At 39.6% G+C, this 15,062-nt stretch overlaps 1 protein-coding gene across 14 annotated transcripts in view; it reads right to left on the bottom strand.

The window, feature by feature from the left end:
• The window catches only part of SULF1 (sulfatase 1), a 185,259-nt gene that overhangs the window by 60,042 nt on the left and 110,155 nt on the right, over positions 1 to 15,062 (bottom strand). For 9 of the 14 annotated variants that reach the window (XM_054515574.1, XM_054515557.1, XM_054515556.1 and 6 more), the window contains 2 exons: positions 3,979 to 4,140; positions 3,427 to 3,661 (listed from right to left, as the gene is read on the bottom strand). In XM_054515574.1, coding sequence (XP_054371549.1) covers positions 3,427 to 3,598 — 172 coding nt within the window. In that variant the 5' untranslated portion in view covers positions 3,599 to 3,661; positions 3,979 to 4,140. Of the gene's footprint in view, positions 1 to 3,426; positions 3,662 to 3,969; positions 4,141 to 4,522; positions 4,629 to 5,246; positions 5,305 to 15,062 lie in introns of those variants that run through there. The other 5 variants (XM_036406705.2, XM_036406709.2, XM_036406707.2 and 2 more) reach the window with 4 other exon arrangements.

The following is a 15,062-nucleotide window of genomic DNA, read 5'->3' as shown; positions in this document are numbered from 1 at the left end:
TATAAGTTATAATCCTTTGCTGTCTGTGGCTCTCCTCACAGCTTGTGTTTTTTACCATCTGGCCCACAGTCTTCAGGGCACACTGTCTGTCAGCAGGACACTCACACTCTACATGACTGGTTGGGGAGCACCTGAGGGCAACCAGATAACTGGGAATGGCCACTTTGGACACAAAAGTTAGTGAGTTTTGTCAGACAAGAAGTTCAGTGTCACTTCTCAGTCTACTCTCATGCCTCAAGAAATATGTTTGGCAACCAAGGTATCAGGTCTTTAAAGTTGTACTGGATTTTCATCACGGGTGGGCATCTCTACAAAGGGACGTTTAGGAGCCACCCTGTCTTTATAGGGGGTGTATGCAAGGCCCCAGGAAAGTAATGGACTTTTTCAGATCTCAGCACACATCCCCATTTTTTCAGCTCATGTTTTTTTAGTGCTCTAGTTCTAGGGAAGATGGAAAGCACCCCAGGCAAATTATGCCTGATGTGGTGTATTTAGATGATGCTGTGATCTCTTTAGCCAGTGCTCTATTCAGTAGCTGGTTTATATAGATTTCACTGGGTGGTGCATTAGGCTGTAAAAAAGGGTGAAAACCACTCTAACTACCAAGATACCGATTAGTTTTTACTCCTTTCTGACATTATCCAAGATATTTTTTACAGTGAGGACTATAAGAGTGATTGGGGTGCCATATTTGGAGGTACTGATGTGTGCAAATAATAGAGAATTGGGAGGACAGGAGAAGAGATCAAAAAGCAAGAAAAATGTTGGACTGAAGAGGATATGGGCCTGACCCCAGTGGGAGCTGGGCCACTGCCCTGAAAAGCTACAGCATGTTGTCTGCAGGAGGGAAGAAGTTCTGGGTTCTGGGAGCGTTGCCTTGAGCAAGATGCCCCTTCATTGGGCAGTGAGTCCTCTGCCCTCAGGATCTTGGTAGGGTAAAGACAGTGCACAGTGGCACAATTTAAGAAGTAAAATACCTTTTGAGCCCAAGTATTTGCTGAGTTTCTTCAAGAGCTGTGGGCCAGGCTGCTTCACACAGCTAAAGGTGCAGTCCACCAGCTGATCTAGAATATCCTTTCTCCTTGCATAGATAGGAAGTGGCTGGAGTTGTGGGGCAATTTGTTGGTTTTATCTTATAAAAGTGAATGAGACAGCAACTCTGCTGAATTTCTTTGCTCTCAAAATGCAAAACTCAGGGGGATGGTGCAGATCAATAGGAAGATGTGCATACCTCTATGGCTCGAGCACTATCTAAATGCAAACTCCCTGCCTCTTGCAAATTTTACTTTGGATGACTCCTCTATATATCAGTTGCACTCAGTCAGATGAATATTTTGGTTCAATGATTATTCAAGCTCTGGAGACAAATCCTTCCTTATTGAAGTCTATAATGCACCTTATATGCTTTTATGTTAAAGCATTCATTTAGAATAGCTTTTAGAATTGCTCATGCTGGGAATACAATTGCAAATAATCCATATTCAGTGACGTTCAGTCTTGTGATTTTTGGATGCCAATGCCTAAGTTTTATTCTGCTTGTGGCAGAAAGTGTTACTTCCCACTGACCTTTGAGAAATTTAAGACTTTTCTCAGGAATCAATGAAGAGCAAGAGGAAAATTCACACATGGAAAACAGTTTGGCTTTATTTTTCAAATAAGCAGAATGATTTATTAGCAGAAGTGTGAATAATGCAGTACAGTAAATCTTGGGGCTGAATGCTGTTTCCTGTGAAATGATCTATGAAAAGGGGAAACCTGTGTGTTCATTCAAGGCAGTGGGAATGCACACACGGCCAGGCTATTGCTCAGCTGCCTGCTAATAGGAGCCAGAGTGCCCTGTGAGCATTCAGAGCAGCTTTCAAAGAGAAGAGCTCCACAGGATGAACAAAGTGACTCGCCACATCCTTCCTCCTTTTTCACCACTCGCAAACCTTCTCGCAAGACTGAGGACAGCAAGTTGGTAACACTGTGTTCAGAGATCTGTCTGCTGACCTACCTTCCCCAGTGCCCTGAGTGCTCTGGGGAGAGTAGGATCTTTCAGACCACAAAAAGGAAGACTTGACTTGACCCTTTTAACAAAATTTTTCTACCAAGATGAAATGCACTCCCATTGTAAGAGCTGTATTTTAGACCAAAAATAGAGCTGGGAACAGCTATTCATTATGCAGCATGGCTAAACAGAGCAGAGGGTTGAAAGAGTGAAAAATAAAAAAAGATAAGAATCGCTCAGATATAGAGACCTGTGTTTGGAGCTCTGCTGCATAAAAGCAGCAACTCTCAGCCATGAAATACAGTTTATTAATTATTTTCTCAGAACCCTGAAGGACTATGAAATTATTATTGTATCATGGCAAATACAAAAATGCTAGCAACCAAAAAATTTCTTTTAGATACAGACCATATTTTGTCTACAATCTTCTGTCTGAAAGTATGTGATTTTAGAATAAATGAAGTTTTCTGGAATGAAGCATGTTTTATTTTTCAATGTCATATTGCATTTTGTCTAGAAATTCACTACACTTCTATTAAAAATATGTCTCTCATAATGAAAAAAAAAAAAAGCAAAGAATGCAAGATTTCATTTCAACTTAATCTGCCATTTTTTCACCTTTTTGATCTCACTACCCAAAATATTTGCTTGGGGGTAACCTAAAATGATCCTCTTTCTCTCCTTGATTTTTCATTTTGGGCAGTGAACCAAAAAATCAGTTATATGCATAACTACCATTAATATCTTTCTAACTTACTTAATGGAAAACATTCAAAGGCCTCCTGGAACATCATCTAAGTGTTTTAACTTTTTCCACCCTAACTAAAATATGTGAAAATCACTGACTGGTATGTGCTCAGATATTTAGTATACTTGTGAAAGCAAAACTACCATGTTTTTATACAAACAGCATAGTTCTTAAAGCAGATGGATTTTAAACACTTCAGTAATTCATACAAATATTAAGATTACTAAATCCTGAAGCTAGACCAGTTGGTCTTTGTGGATAAGTATGTCAGATGACATACATCCCTGTGACAAATATGTGGAGATACACACACCTATACAGTGCTGAGGGAAATGCTGGCCTCATAAGGCTCCAATTTCTGAATGCTACAAAAAGTCATAGAGTGAAAAAAGGCTTTTGATGCAAGTTTTTTACACGTATGTCCTTGTATGCATTATTAAATAATTTTGTTATGCTGATTAAAGCTTCCCATGGTGGATTTTGATATAGATATATTTCCTAAAGTCTATAATTAAATGTGATGAATACCATCAAATAATACTGTTAACTCATTTTCCAAACTTGTCCCACATTCTGATACTATTCCAGGACCATCCACGTCCCTGAATTTAAATTTCTTTCTGCTTGGCTGAACTACTACTGAAAGACACATGACAAAATGTAGTAGCAAACAACAATTATTTCTCACCTAGCTCCACATCTTGATCATCTGTGAGTACAAGGATGATATTTGGTCTGATATTCTTTCGCTCCTGCTGCACACGTCCTCTGAACCTCGGGGACTTGATGGTGGAACAGTGACTTGTTAGCATTTCAGTACTGAGCACTGCCAACATGAGTGCAAACCAAGAAGGCTTCATAGTAGTTCCAGTATTTCAATGAAAAGACTGATCCAGAAGCTCCTGAACTCTAGTTTTCAAGACCTGTAGGGAGGAAGAGAGATTCTGTTCAAGCAATAAATAAACTTCCAGTCATACATTGAAAGGATGGCACTTAGGGAAGTCAAGCCTGACACATACCATTTAACATGATTATAAGCCATATTGTTGAATGAGAGCTTTATTCTGTCATTTTCTAAGAATAAACTCGGTCATTCTGCAACTATGCTCTCTCAAATAATTTTTGCTTGAAGTCATGCCTGCATTTTGTGTAGACATGACTTCTGGTAAATTCCCCACAGTGCTCCTTCTCCTACACCCCACGCTTCTTTTTATGCAGCTTGGTTCCTTACATTCAGTACCTGGGTGCAGTAAAAAATTGCTGGGATGCAGACGTGTTCAGAACATCTGTAGGAGGAGCCCTGGGAGAAGGAGAAAGCAGAAGGCTTGTCTGTCAGAGACCTCAGTACTGTGGCTGTGCTTCAAAGTCTCCAGAAGTGTTTCTTACAGCTTCTTTCTCTGTCCTGAAAGAAAAGAGTAGAAAAAAATTGCATTCACCATGACTCCCCTACTTTATTTTATATCATACCTATGCAGGGGGTGGATGGCACCTTGGTTGCTAGGGATAAAGGACATGAATCTCACATCATCAGACACAGGTGCTTTTCCAATATTTATAGTCAAATTTATAGTGAGATTCTGAGAACAAGCAGTAATTCCAGCATGTCACACCTGGCAAGCACTGATGCTGTTTTAGGTTAACCCACCTGCATGAGAGACTAAACCCTTAAAAAGCAGAGGGGAGAGCATGGCTGTCATTTGCAATCTGCATGGGATCACTGTGTGAAAAGTCATCTTCCCACTGACAAGAAGGCTCATATTAAATGACGGTCCATATGATCTTACCCAGCATTGTGAAAGAGCACAACCATCCCTCAATCAATCAACGCCAGAGCTGAGCGCCTCATCCATAATGCACAGTAGCTCTGCCACAGCCTCGTCCTTGATACTCCGCTTCCAGACTTGTCTCAGTGCCTTATCAGAGCCCCCTCTCCGTGCCTGTCAGTCAAACAGCCTTGCTTTTGTAAGACCTGCTGCAAGCACAGAGGCTTGGCTTTGCTGCAGCACATTTAAACCAGTGACTGAAAATGACTGATTGGTCTGGAGAGGAAGGGGTAGCCACTTACACTTTGACATTTTTGGCATTACTGACTGAAGCTCTGCAAAACTTGTCTGTAACACAAGGGAAGGGAGGGAATATCTGGGGGCAAAAAGGAAGGGGGTGGGAAAGAAACCACGGAGTCATGCCTGTTCCCTCCAGGGTATTGACCTGCCACATACATTTCTTCTGGTTTTATTCTGGGACTGTGGATAAAAGCACGGTGATATTTGTCAATTACAAAAAAAACCTCACAAAACCGCCCCAGCCCAAGAACAATCAAGAAGTTTGCCCAAGGGGAAGACCGCATGGGAACTGGGGTACGCCTTACATAATTAGACTGGAGCATAAATCACGAGATCTGTGCACCCACACCTGAGACTTCAGACATGCAACATGAGCCACAAACAGATTAATAAACAGAAATAATGAGAGCGACACAGAAGACAAAAGGGGCCTCCAATCACTCACCTAAAAATGCGTTAATAAGGAGATGCTCTAAATTTCAGGGGAAGAAGCCACAGCAGAGGGAGGGGATGGGACTTGGTGCTGGACTGCTAGAAAAAGGATCGTGTTCTTGTTTCCACATACACCTTTTATTTTAAGCTTCACAAGCTAAACAGTTTCATGCTCCTCACTCTGGCAGGCTGTAATTACACCAGAAGAGTGTGAACGTCTTTAAAAGGAAAACCCAAGTGTCTGTGGCAGAGAAATCTTGTCTTTCATTGTTTCTGCACCAACCAACACTCCAGCCTTGCGCTAACATTACAGCACTGCAAAGTCAATACATGGGATCGCCATCGAACAGCAAATGCTAATTCAGTGATTACACAACATTCAGATAAGTAACTGGAAGTCTGTACTTAGCCTGGATGGACTTTTAAAAATAGTTACATTTCCATGTATATGCTCTTAAGTCACATAAAATCTGACAAGAGCCCCAAAGACCGGGGTTACCAGGGAAGTCAGCTTTCTTCTGACACACACCAGATACATGCTCTTGGTGCAAAAGCAGAAATACAATGTCTCTAGATGTCTGATCTTTAAATAGCGAAACTTTGACTCACATCACAAAGCACGAATGGCTGTATGAAGTGAGACTCAATGTTTAGTTTCTTACCTCAGTTGTACAGCAAACTTTTTCAGACAATGTTGACCCAGAAAGTGCAGTCATCTTGACTGCACTGAGCAAACATTGGCACCAGTGTGTTTGAATAATCCCCCACCATACGAAACTGCAAGCTCCTGACAATTACACCTCAGTGCTAATAAAATTTATGCTAATCCAAATGGACATTAACAAGTATTCTTCACTTCAACCTGTCTGGTCTGTATTAGTATTTAAAAAAATTCTTTTCCTCTAGCATGTTTGAGGCACCTTAGGCAGGTCTTTGCTAGAAGTAAGAGTATGAAAGTTTCTCTTCCTGCTCTAACATTTTTATTCTTGATGGATAAAGGAAAATATCAGGACATATTTATACATATAAAATTAATTATCCAAGTTTCATTGAATGGTTCTCATACGAGAGCACAGTAATGCCATGTTTTGTTGCTCATCTTTGAGTTTTGCATATGGTAAATCTTTATTAAAAGGTGATGTTTGACAACTACTCCTTTTACAGCCTGTTTTCCAGTCCTAGAAGGAAATTAAGTAAAGAAAAGTGTCAAAATACAGGGTTAAAAGGGAAGACAAGGCTGCAGTGTTTGTGTTGGATACTGGCTGGTAGCATAAAAGTGCCTCTACAGATACTGCAATTTGTCTTAAGAAACAGACAAAAATAGGAGAAATTCTAAAAAAGAACTTTACAAAGTTACATGGGGAAGCAAACTGTATTTTTTTTTTGTGTTAAGAAATCAAGATGGTACTGCAAAATGCTTTTTTTTTCTAGCCAAATAAACAAGTGCTGATCTAACTTCTGTATGGGAATTTTACAGTATATTTTTCTTATAGAGAATACCTATGATAACCAAATTGCAGTTAGTAAATAGATGAAACCAGAAGAATCCAAGTAATTTTTTTCCCCACAGGAGCAGAAATACATAGTTTGCAATCACCTTTCAAGGAATAAAAGAACTTGCATCTTTAGTTGTTTCTATGCAGCTAGTATTATAACATGCAGTTCAGGGACTTATTGGTGTGGAGAATTAATTACCCATGAAACTTGAATTACACTGGCAGAGCACTGCAAAGAAAAGCTACAGTGCCACTTTGTGTGGTGTGGCATAAAAAAGTATGAGGACTTTATTTCAAGGTCTTGTAAGAGAGTATCTTTCAGTGATTTAGAAGAAAAGCAAAGGGCAGAACAGTATCTTTTGAAAGTCTGTAGACTTGTTACTAATTTTGATCCAGAATGGTTCAAGATTTTTCATGGCATTGACTGAAAGTGCTTAGTTTGGAACACAGCAAAAGGCAGCCAGTATTCAAAAAAGAGCATTTGTCACTTGGTTCTTATGTCCACATTTTCACTCAGTTCACTTAAAATGACATTTTGTGTTTGGCCAATAAAATCTGTCCAGAGTCATGCACTTTGTTTATGAAACGGGGCACTGAGTATGCACATGAATATGCCATCATAAGTTTTAAAGATATATGAACTTATTCATATTCAATAATCTACAAACGTGTCTTCCACGTATCATTGCATGGGGAATTTGGCTTATACGAACACATTTCCTGTCTGTAAATCTGACATCAAATGTGGGGACAGTGAGTAATGATACTGGACATACGTCCCTCTCCAGTACCATGTGCTATGCAATGCCCCACATCAATAATTCATGACCAAGGGGTAACAAAGGGAAAACAACTTTGTTTTCTCTGCATTAGTGTTTTCTTTTGAGCATGAACATTGAGGCATTGTATTGTCCAAAGTCATAGGTCTTGGGTTGGCTGAATGTTCTCTGCCCCGAGATGCGTGGGATGGTTCTGCGGCAGCCCGTGCTCTGAAGAATGAGTCTGGACTCTTCACTTTTTGTTCTTCAGGTTGTTTACTATTTCTTATCTACAAGATTTTCTTTCTGCCCAGCCGAGGTCTGCTCAGCACGGCAGCCACAAGCACTCCGACCGCCCCCGAGGCGGTGTCATCCTTTTATACTACAAACTACATGTATCATATTTACTTTTAATTCCCAATACCTATCACCCATGTTAGACAGTGCATTTCTACCCTAAACCAATCCCAAAGTGCCAACATCACAGCAGAAAATGGAGAACAAGAAGAAGAAAGAAGAAGGACTAGACACACCCTGATTCCTCCATCTTGTCCCCATAACCCCCACACCAAAAATCCTAAAATCTTCATTTTCATCCTGTGAATACTTTATTATTACACCATTCAAACCTGTGTGGGTTTCACATCCCTATACCAAGCTGGCAATTCATTGGAAGGATCAAAATCAAGCCACCAGGTGTCCGGGCAGCATGCCAGGGTCTCCGAGCCCCCCGACGGGGCTCTCGGCAACTCTGGACACCTGGAGGGATGTGCTGAGTTCCCACAATAGGTTAAGGCCCACTGTCCTAGTGGCCTTTCCTTTGAAACAAAAATGGATCAGATAATAAAGGAAAGAGTGGTAATAGTACCAAGAATACTATTAATGATGTGGACTGCAACACTGGAGCTTAAGAATCACAGAATCATCAGGGCTGGAAGGGAACTCCGGAGATCATATAGTCCAAACCATGGCAGCAGAGCCCTCAGGTGTATCAGTCACTGCCCTCAGGTTTGTACCACCAGAAAACATGAGAATGAGAATTCTGGCTTCTGTTCCCCACATATTAGTAGTAAATATGTGCAGTGAATTGAGAATGTAAGGTATCACAGAGTTCTTAAATAAATAAACTTCTAGTGCAGCATCTATTTGTGTTGTGTTCCTCTTCACTATCTAGTATCCTACAGATTTGATCTCTGTAGATAGATTTCCATGCTTCCATAAATTGACATAGTTGTATGTAATTAAGATAATAGTCCACAAACAAATGTTTTGCAACTTAGGACATTTTTAAAATTCTCTGACAAATGCAAGGAAATTGCACAAAAATACATCAAATGCATGGAGAAGTAGTGGAAGACCTTATCATTGCAAGTGTTCACTTATGTTGTTTTCTTTCATTTTCTTTATGCAAACAATAATCTTGGTTTGTTTTTTTTTTTTTTCTTATAGGTTTCTCTGATAAATAAATGGATAAAACCTCTCAAAGAAACAAATCCTTGGATATCAATCACCACAAGAAAATGAGCTTTCTTTCTTCACCTCAGGCAGAAGAGCATCTTCCTATGTATCTTACCTCTGACCTGCTGACTTGACAGTTTTGGCTTTAATGAGCTTTTTTTACAGGAACATGATCCCAGTGTTCTCTGTTTCCTTAAAATCTAACTTTCAATAAGAAAAAGAGAAAGGAAAAGAACAACTAGAAAAACTCTCTTAATTCAGGGTTGGGATTCTGCTATTGTCAGTGTTTTGTAATTTCCAATATGACCTTGGAGATTGGTCACTTTGCTGGGCACCTGCTCAGCATAATTTCAAAAACCTGCCAGTCTGCCTATACTGCCAGAAACCACTGTCAGTGGCACCGTGTAAACTGGAGGTGGCTTCCTCCATCCATCCATGACCCTACAAATGTCAGATTCAGGGTTTACACCTACCACTGTAATATGCCTTAAATTAAGATGGGTCCACCTGACATTGCTGCTGTATTTGAGAACATTTTGCATACATGGAAACTCCAGGGTGAAAGAATGTAAAAGGGGTTTCCCGAGACACACACATACAACTTCTGTGAATCTTTGAAGTTTGTGTCACAGGGTGGATGGACCTCTCCAAATCTCACGTGGTCTATGCTGTGAATCATCACAAGTGTGTGGTTTGAGACTCAACAAAATTAGCAACTTCATAAGATTAGTAATTGCATGAAGATTGTGCAGACAGATTGAAACTACATAATAAAAGGTCAGGAAGGCAAGATGTTCAGCTGCACCCAGCAACCTAGTAGTTCAGAGGTCTTAAATCTCTCCCTTAAATCATATTGCCTTGATGACTAGAGGGTTGTAACACCCTACAACAACAATAGCAACTCTCACTTTCACTAATACAGTGAAGCACTTCAGTGGAAAAAGCTGTTGACAGATGACTGTTTTAAGTTTAGCAATGTTAAAGCTCTTCTCACATGTTACTCTTCTATCTCGTATTTAAAGGCAAACACTGCAATCTCGGGCTACCAGGCACGACCGTGTAAATCTGCAGGTCAGTTTCCTGTGGGAATATTGAGCCTGCAGCCATGGGAAACACAATTACAGTACAGCAGAAGTCAGGAAAAAGCAAGATTTACCATTTCTTCTTAAAGGTTAATCCCCTAATCTAGGTTGTAAAGTACAGGATTTACAGTGAACACAAAGAATGTAGTTCCTATCTGGGTCTAATCTAATCACTATCTATTGGATTTCCAACACACTTAACTAATCAATCAGATATCTTCTCCCCTTTCAAATGTAATCTGTGTATTCTAATGATGGATCCTCAGTGCCTCAGGCTAGATTAATTTAAAGTAACTATAATTTAAAGTAATTGCAGGTAGGGAGAATCATAACCTTATATTACGTTTTTACATTGTAATTTTGCAAACAGTTACCGACAGGAAAGGAAAAAGCTTGCAGCGACTTGAAAGTGTAATGCAGGCTTGCTAACCCACTTTTATAACTTTGTACAGGTTAAGGGATATTCTTAGTAGGCAGAAGTTTCCAACACTTCATCTGTTAGGGTGAAACAACAAACTCCAATAACATTTTAAAAATAAACAAGTGTAGGAGAAATTATCTACCTTTGAGAAAAGAAAAATGTGTATTTTGTTTTAATGCTGCTAATATAGCTGAACAAAACATTAAAGAAAATGAAAATTAATGTTTTTATATTAACTTCAAATATGTGAAAGTTTCAAAACAAAATTTCCACATATTTTTCAGTAAGAAAAATGTCCACTGTTAAGTTACAAACTTCTAATAATATACAGTTACCTAAATTTATTTCTCACCATCTGATTTACTTTGTTTTAGAATTTCATATTTCAACACAGCCAAGGAGTGCACTTGTCATACAAAAGAGCCTGGTATAATTGAGCCAGATGATGTGCCCCGCAAGTAAAATCAGCCATTCATGAAAGCTGGTCACCAGAGGCCATTTCAAACAATGCATATTTCAAAGTAATCTAAAGTAATCCCTTTTTTCTACTGATTTGGTTTCCAGGCAGTCTTAAGCACATGTGTGCAGCAAACAGGAGGCTTATTAAAACCTCATGTTATATTGGAGGCTATAATGTCATTGCCTTGTGATTGAATTCCATGTCTGTTAGTCTTCAAAGAGAGGGAAAAAATAAATTAAATTTATATGCTTATTGCACATGAGTGTCATGATACGTGCAGTTTATTAGCACTTGCTAAATAATTAAGACTGAGAGAGATAATTAGATGTGTGCTAGCCTCCAAGCAGGCTTCTGATATCAGATTTTTTTTATCTTTAAAGGAAGTGGCTTTTCAGCTAGAAGGTAATATAATTACTAAAAGACTCCAATTATTTTTCAAATACAAAAACTAAATTCTGTATATGAGGGAATCTCAGGTAATTTTAAAATTCCATTTTAAACCCACATATTTTTGCTATAAATAGCATAATGGCCCACTTGCTCACTTCAGCAGTGTGGGGCATTATGAAAATATACTACGCAATAACACACTGACAATTCAGTAAGTAGTCTTGTAATGGGAGATCATACCACAGAGGTGAACAACAGCAACACAGTTTGCACATTTCTTTAAATTCCTGTTTAAGTTCACTGGCTTTAGAAACCATGCAAGACCGTAGCTTTCCACATCTCCTCTGGAGAGAAAACTCTTCATTTATAAAGTTTATTTTCTAGACCTCCCCCAAATGTCTGTTGTCACAGGGAGGGGTTAGGGTAGGTGGTGCCTTCATGGGGGTGGATGGCCTTGAGTGGAAGCTGAGCCTGACCCGAGGCTGCTCTGGCCACTCTCCTTGCTGACTGCCCAGGGAAAGCAACAGCAGCTCATGGGCACCAGAGGAGTTTATGTAAGGACTGAAGGGGGAGGAATTCCCTGTATGGATCTACACAGGTGCATGTATGTAAACAGGGAACATCACCTGTATTTCTAGGAGAGGAACCTAAATATACTTTTAGTTGTACTGTCAGAGGATGGACTCAGAAACACTGCAGGGCTTTAGCTAAGTCCCATCCCCGGGATAGCCAGGGGAGTCAGGCAGTTCTAAGTGCTTTCGGAAAACTTTCTGTATTATATTACAGTGCAGAAAGTAAATTTATTTTAGCACCAGCACTTCGTGTGCTTACATACAGCAAACATCTTCTTGTGCATCTAGGTCCCCTACAGATTGTTGACTTTTTCTTGCACTTTCAGGTCTGCCCTCCTAGCCTAATAAATTTTTTTTAATATAGTCCCATAATATTCTAATGAGTTTTACTTTCAATGAGTTCAAACTGAATTTAATAGGGCTACTAAGATATGCACCAATGCCTCAGGTCCTGAGTTCTGTTTTTAAAGCAAGATCTCTCCTACTATGCTACTTCTTGTCAAGCAGTTTTTCCAGTCCTGGCACAGTATAAATTCTGCCTTCACTGATATATATGTAAAAGCTCCTTGACAGGCCAAGAAATGTGTTTTCAAATAAACTCCTCCCTGACAAACCTGTACTGTAGAGAAACCAGCCTACTATTAATAGTAAACAGATAGACCAAACAAAACAACCTGTTACAAAAACAAGTAAACAAAAAACAACCCCAAAAAACAAACCATGCTTCATATCCTGCTCCATAAAGACTAGTCAGCAAGAAGATGCATTGACTTGAGGCCCTGCTCAGAACAACACCACCCCGCCATCAACCTTACCTTTTATCTCCTTTGTAATCAGGAAGCCCTTGGAGTTCCCCAAGCTCCATTTTCTGGTGGTACACAAGGTAGAACCCCAGCTACCAGTCCTCTCACCTCACCTCACCTCACTATGCCACAGTCCCCACTCAAGAACACACCTGAGTGTGCTCAGGGAGATTTGCAGAGTGTCTGCGACTGACCCACCATGGGAAAACTCAGAAAGTCATCTACATACACATCATCCTGTCCTATCAGGTGGAAATGGTTTAGTACAGGAATGGCAGCAAATATGAGCAAGGATGAATGGATTTTATTGCCAAACCAGGTGCCTAAGACTTACTTAACCTCTGATATATGTCCTGCTGTGCAAATGAGGTAAGTCTCTTGTGTTCAACAGGACTGCTCAGCTCCTTAAAACAACTTCCTGCAGGCTCTTCATTCCTGGTGCAACAATATTTTAAGATCTATGGTATCTTTATTTCAGAAAACATCTCAGCATCAATGGGACATGAAGAAAGGCCAAAATGTACAAAGCATCAGAATACTGGCTTTCATCTGAAAACTTGTGTCAAAAAAGCCTGAAATTAGAGTCACATTTGCCTGTTCAAGGACAGAATATACTATATACAGCTTTTTTGTCTGAAGAATGCCAATTATTCCAACCTGAATTCTGAAAATCTATTCTCAAAGGGCTGTTTGAAAATACTCTTCAGTCTGAGATCTAAAAAACTCAAGAATGACTTGCTGAAATTATTCTGTGAACAACTTTATCTCAGAAAACATTTTGAAGGGATAGCACATATAAATGCACCTTCATTTTCCTAGTGAAAATGCCTGGGGAAACATTTTCTTGATCTTTCAAGTACACATACAGGTATTTCAATTTCACAGTACTGGCTTCTGTAGATGAGAGAACAGTTTTAAAGCATGGAAGATGAAGCTGAATATATTGAGGCAAACATTTTTTTGTTTCCAATGCATTTCTTATTAAGCAAAGTTTCTATTTAGCATTGAAGAGACATGATTTTATACCATCTTTATTTTTTACAAATATAAATAACTGTATATCTTTATATATCATATTATATATTTATATTAATTGTAAGCCTGCTCATGAGCCAAGATTCTACTCAGGTGCTCAGCACATACTGAATTATTTTTTCTAGGCGTGGTGGAGCAGGCAGTCAATCTTATGTTGCAACACTGGACTGTGCATTATGCACAGGGAAGGGAAGATGGGAATGCAAATTGGTAGTCATTAGGCAGAAGCTTCTGAATAATGCAGCATGGATCAGGAATGTCAAGGACTGGGATGTATAGGAAGTTGGTCCCAGAAAATTGAGAGGAGTTAGAAAGGCAAAGAACAGGACCACAGAATTTTTCTTCATTTTGTGTAGGAAGGAATTTAAGAGGCATCTCATTTTACAGTGATTATCAAACATCAGTGTTTGCTTAACTGGATGGTTGGGGGTTTTTTCCCTAAATGTAGATAAACTGTTCTTATATGAAAGGTGTCTCATAGACTGTGTCAATGACCCAATTCAGGAATGTTCAGACCAATAGAGAATCCACTCCTCTGTCCTTAGCAGGCTCAGCTGTGAGGTCAGACCAGGCTGCTCAGGGCTTTACCAAGTCATGTTTGAAAACCCCAAGGGTGGATACTGCCCAGATGCTCTCGAGCCCTATTCCACTGCTTAACTCTTCTGAGGGTGAAATTTGTTCTTCTTTAGACCCAGTCTGAATGTCTTATATTTCAAGTTATGTCCATTGCCTTCTTGCCTTGTCCTCCTGCCATGGATGACTGCCAAGAATCTGTCTTATCAGTAACCTCTTTCTAGTTGGACCCCCCCAAAAGCTTCTCTTTCTCCAGGCTGAACAACACTTCTCCTCTAACTTCTTCACATGGCACAAGGACTGCAGCCCCCAAGCACCTTGATGGCCATCTGCCAAACACACTCCAGTTTATTGATGTCTTTCCTGTATTGGCAACCTGGAGCTGCAATACTATTTAAGACAACCCTTAGAATTTAGTATACAGTAGCATCAAGGAGCAACATCTGTGTCTGTCATTGCCCACAAGTCTGAGACCCTTTCTACTGGCTTTCGGTTCTGCCTATTTCATCACTGTACACAGTTTATAAGAAATTCCTGATATTTGTCCCCCTATTTAGAGTTCTTAAATGCTAAAGGCTAAATTTTGTTTCTCAGTCGAAGGAACTAGCCAAAATTTCAGGTTTTATCCTTGTCCTTTGAAATGGGGAAAAGGCCTCAAATTATTTCAGTGGTCATTTCTTCACCAGAAATAAAACCCAATTTTAAAATATTTTCTGGTGTTTTTTTTTCTCTTCTTAATAAAAAAGTTAGAGCAGTTGGGACTTGGAAAGAAAGTACAACT

Source organism: Molothrus ater, chromosome 1, assembly GCF_012460135.2.
Source record: "Molothrus ater isolate BHLD 08-10-18 breed brown headed cowbird chromosome 1, BPBGC_Mater_1.1, whole genome shotgun sequence".
In the NCBI taxonomy this organism is placed as follows: Eukaryota; Metazoa; Chordata; class Aves; order Passeriformes; family Icteridae; genus Molothrus; species Molothrus ater.
The sequence above is the reverse complement of the archived record's forward strand: the minus strand, read 5'-3'. Positions and strand labels throughout refer to the sequence as shown.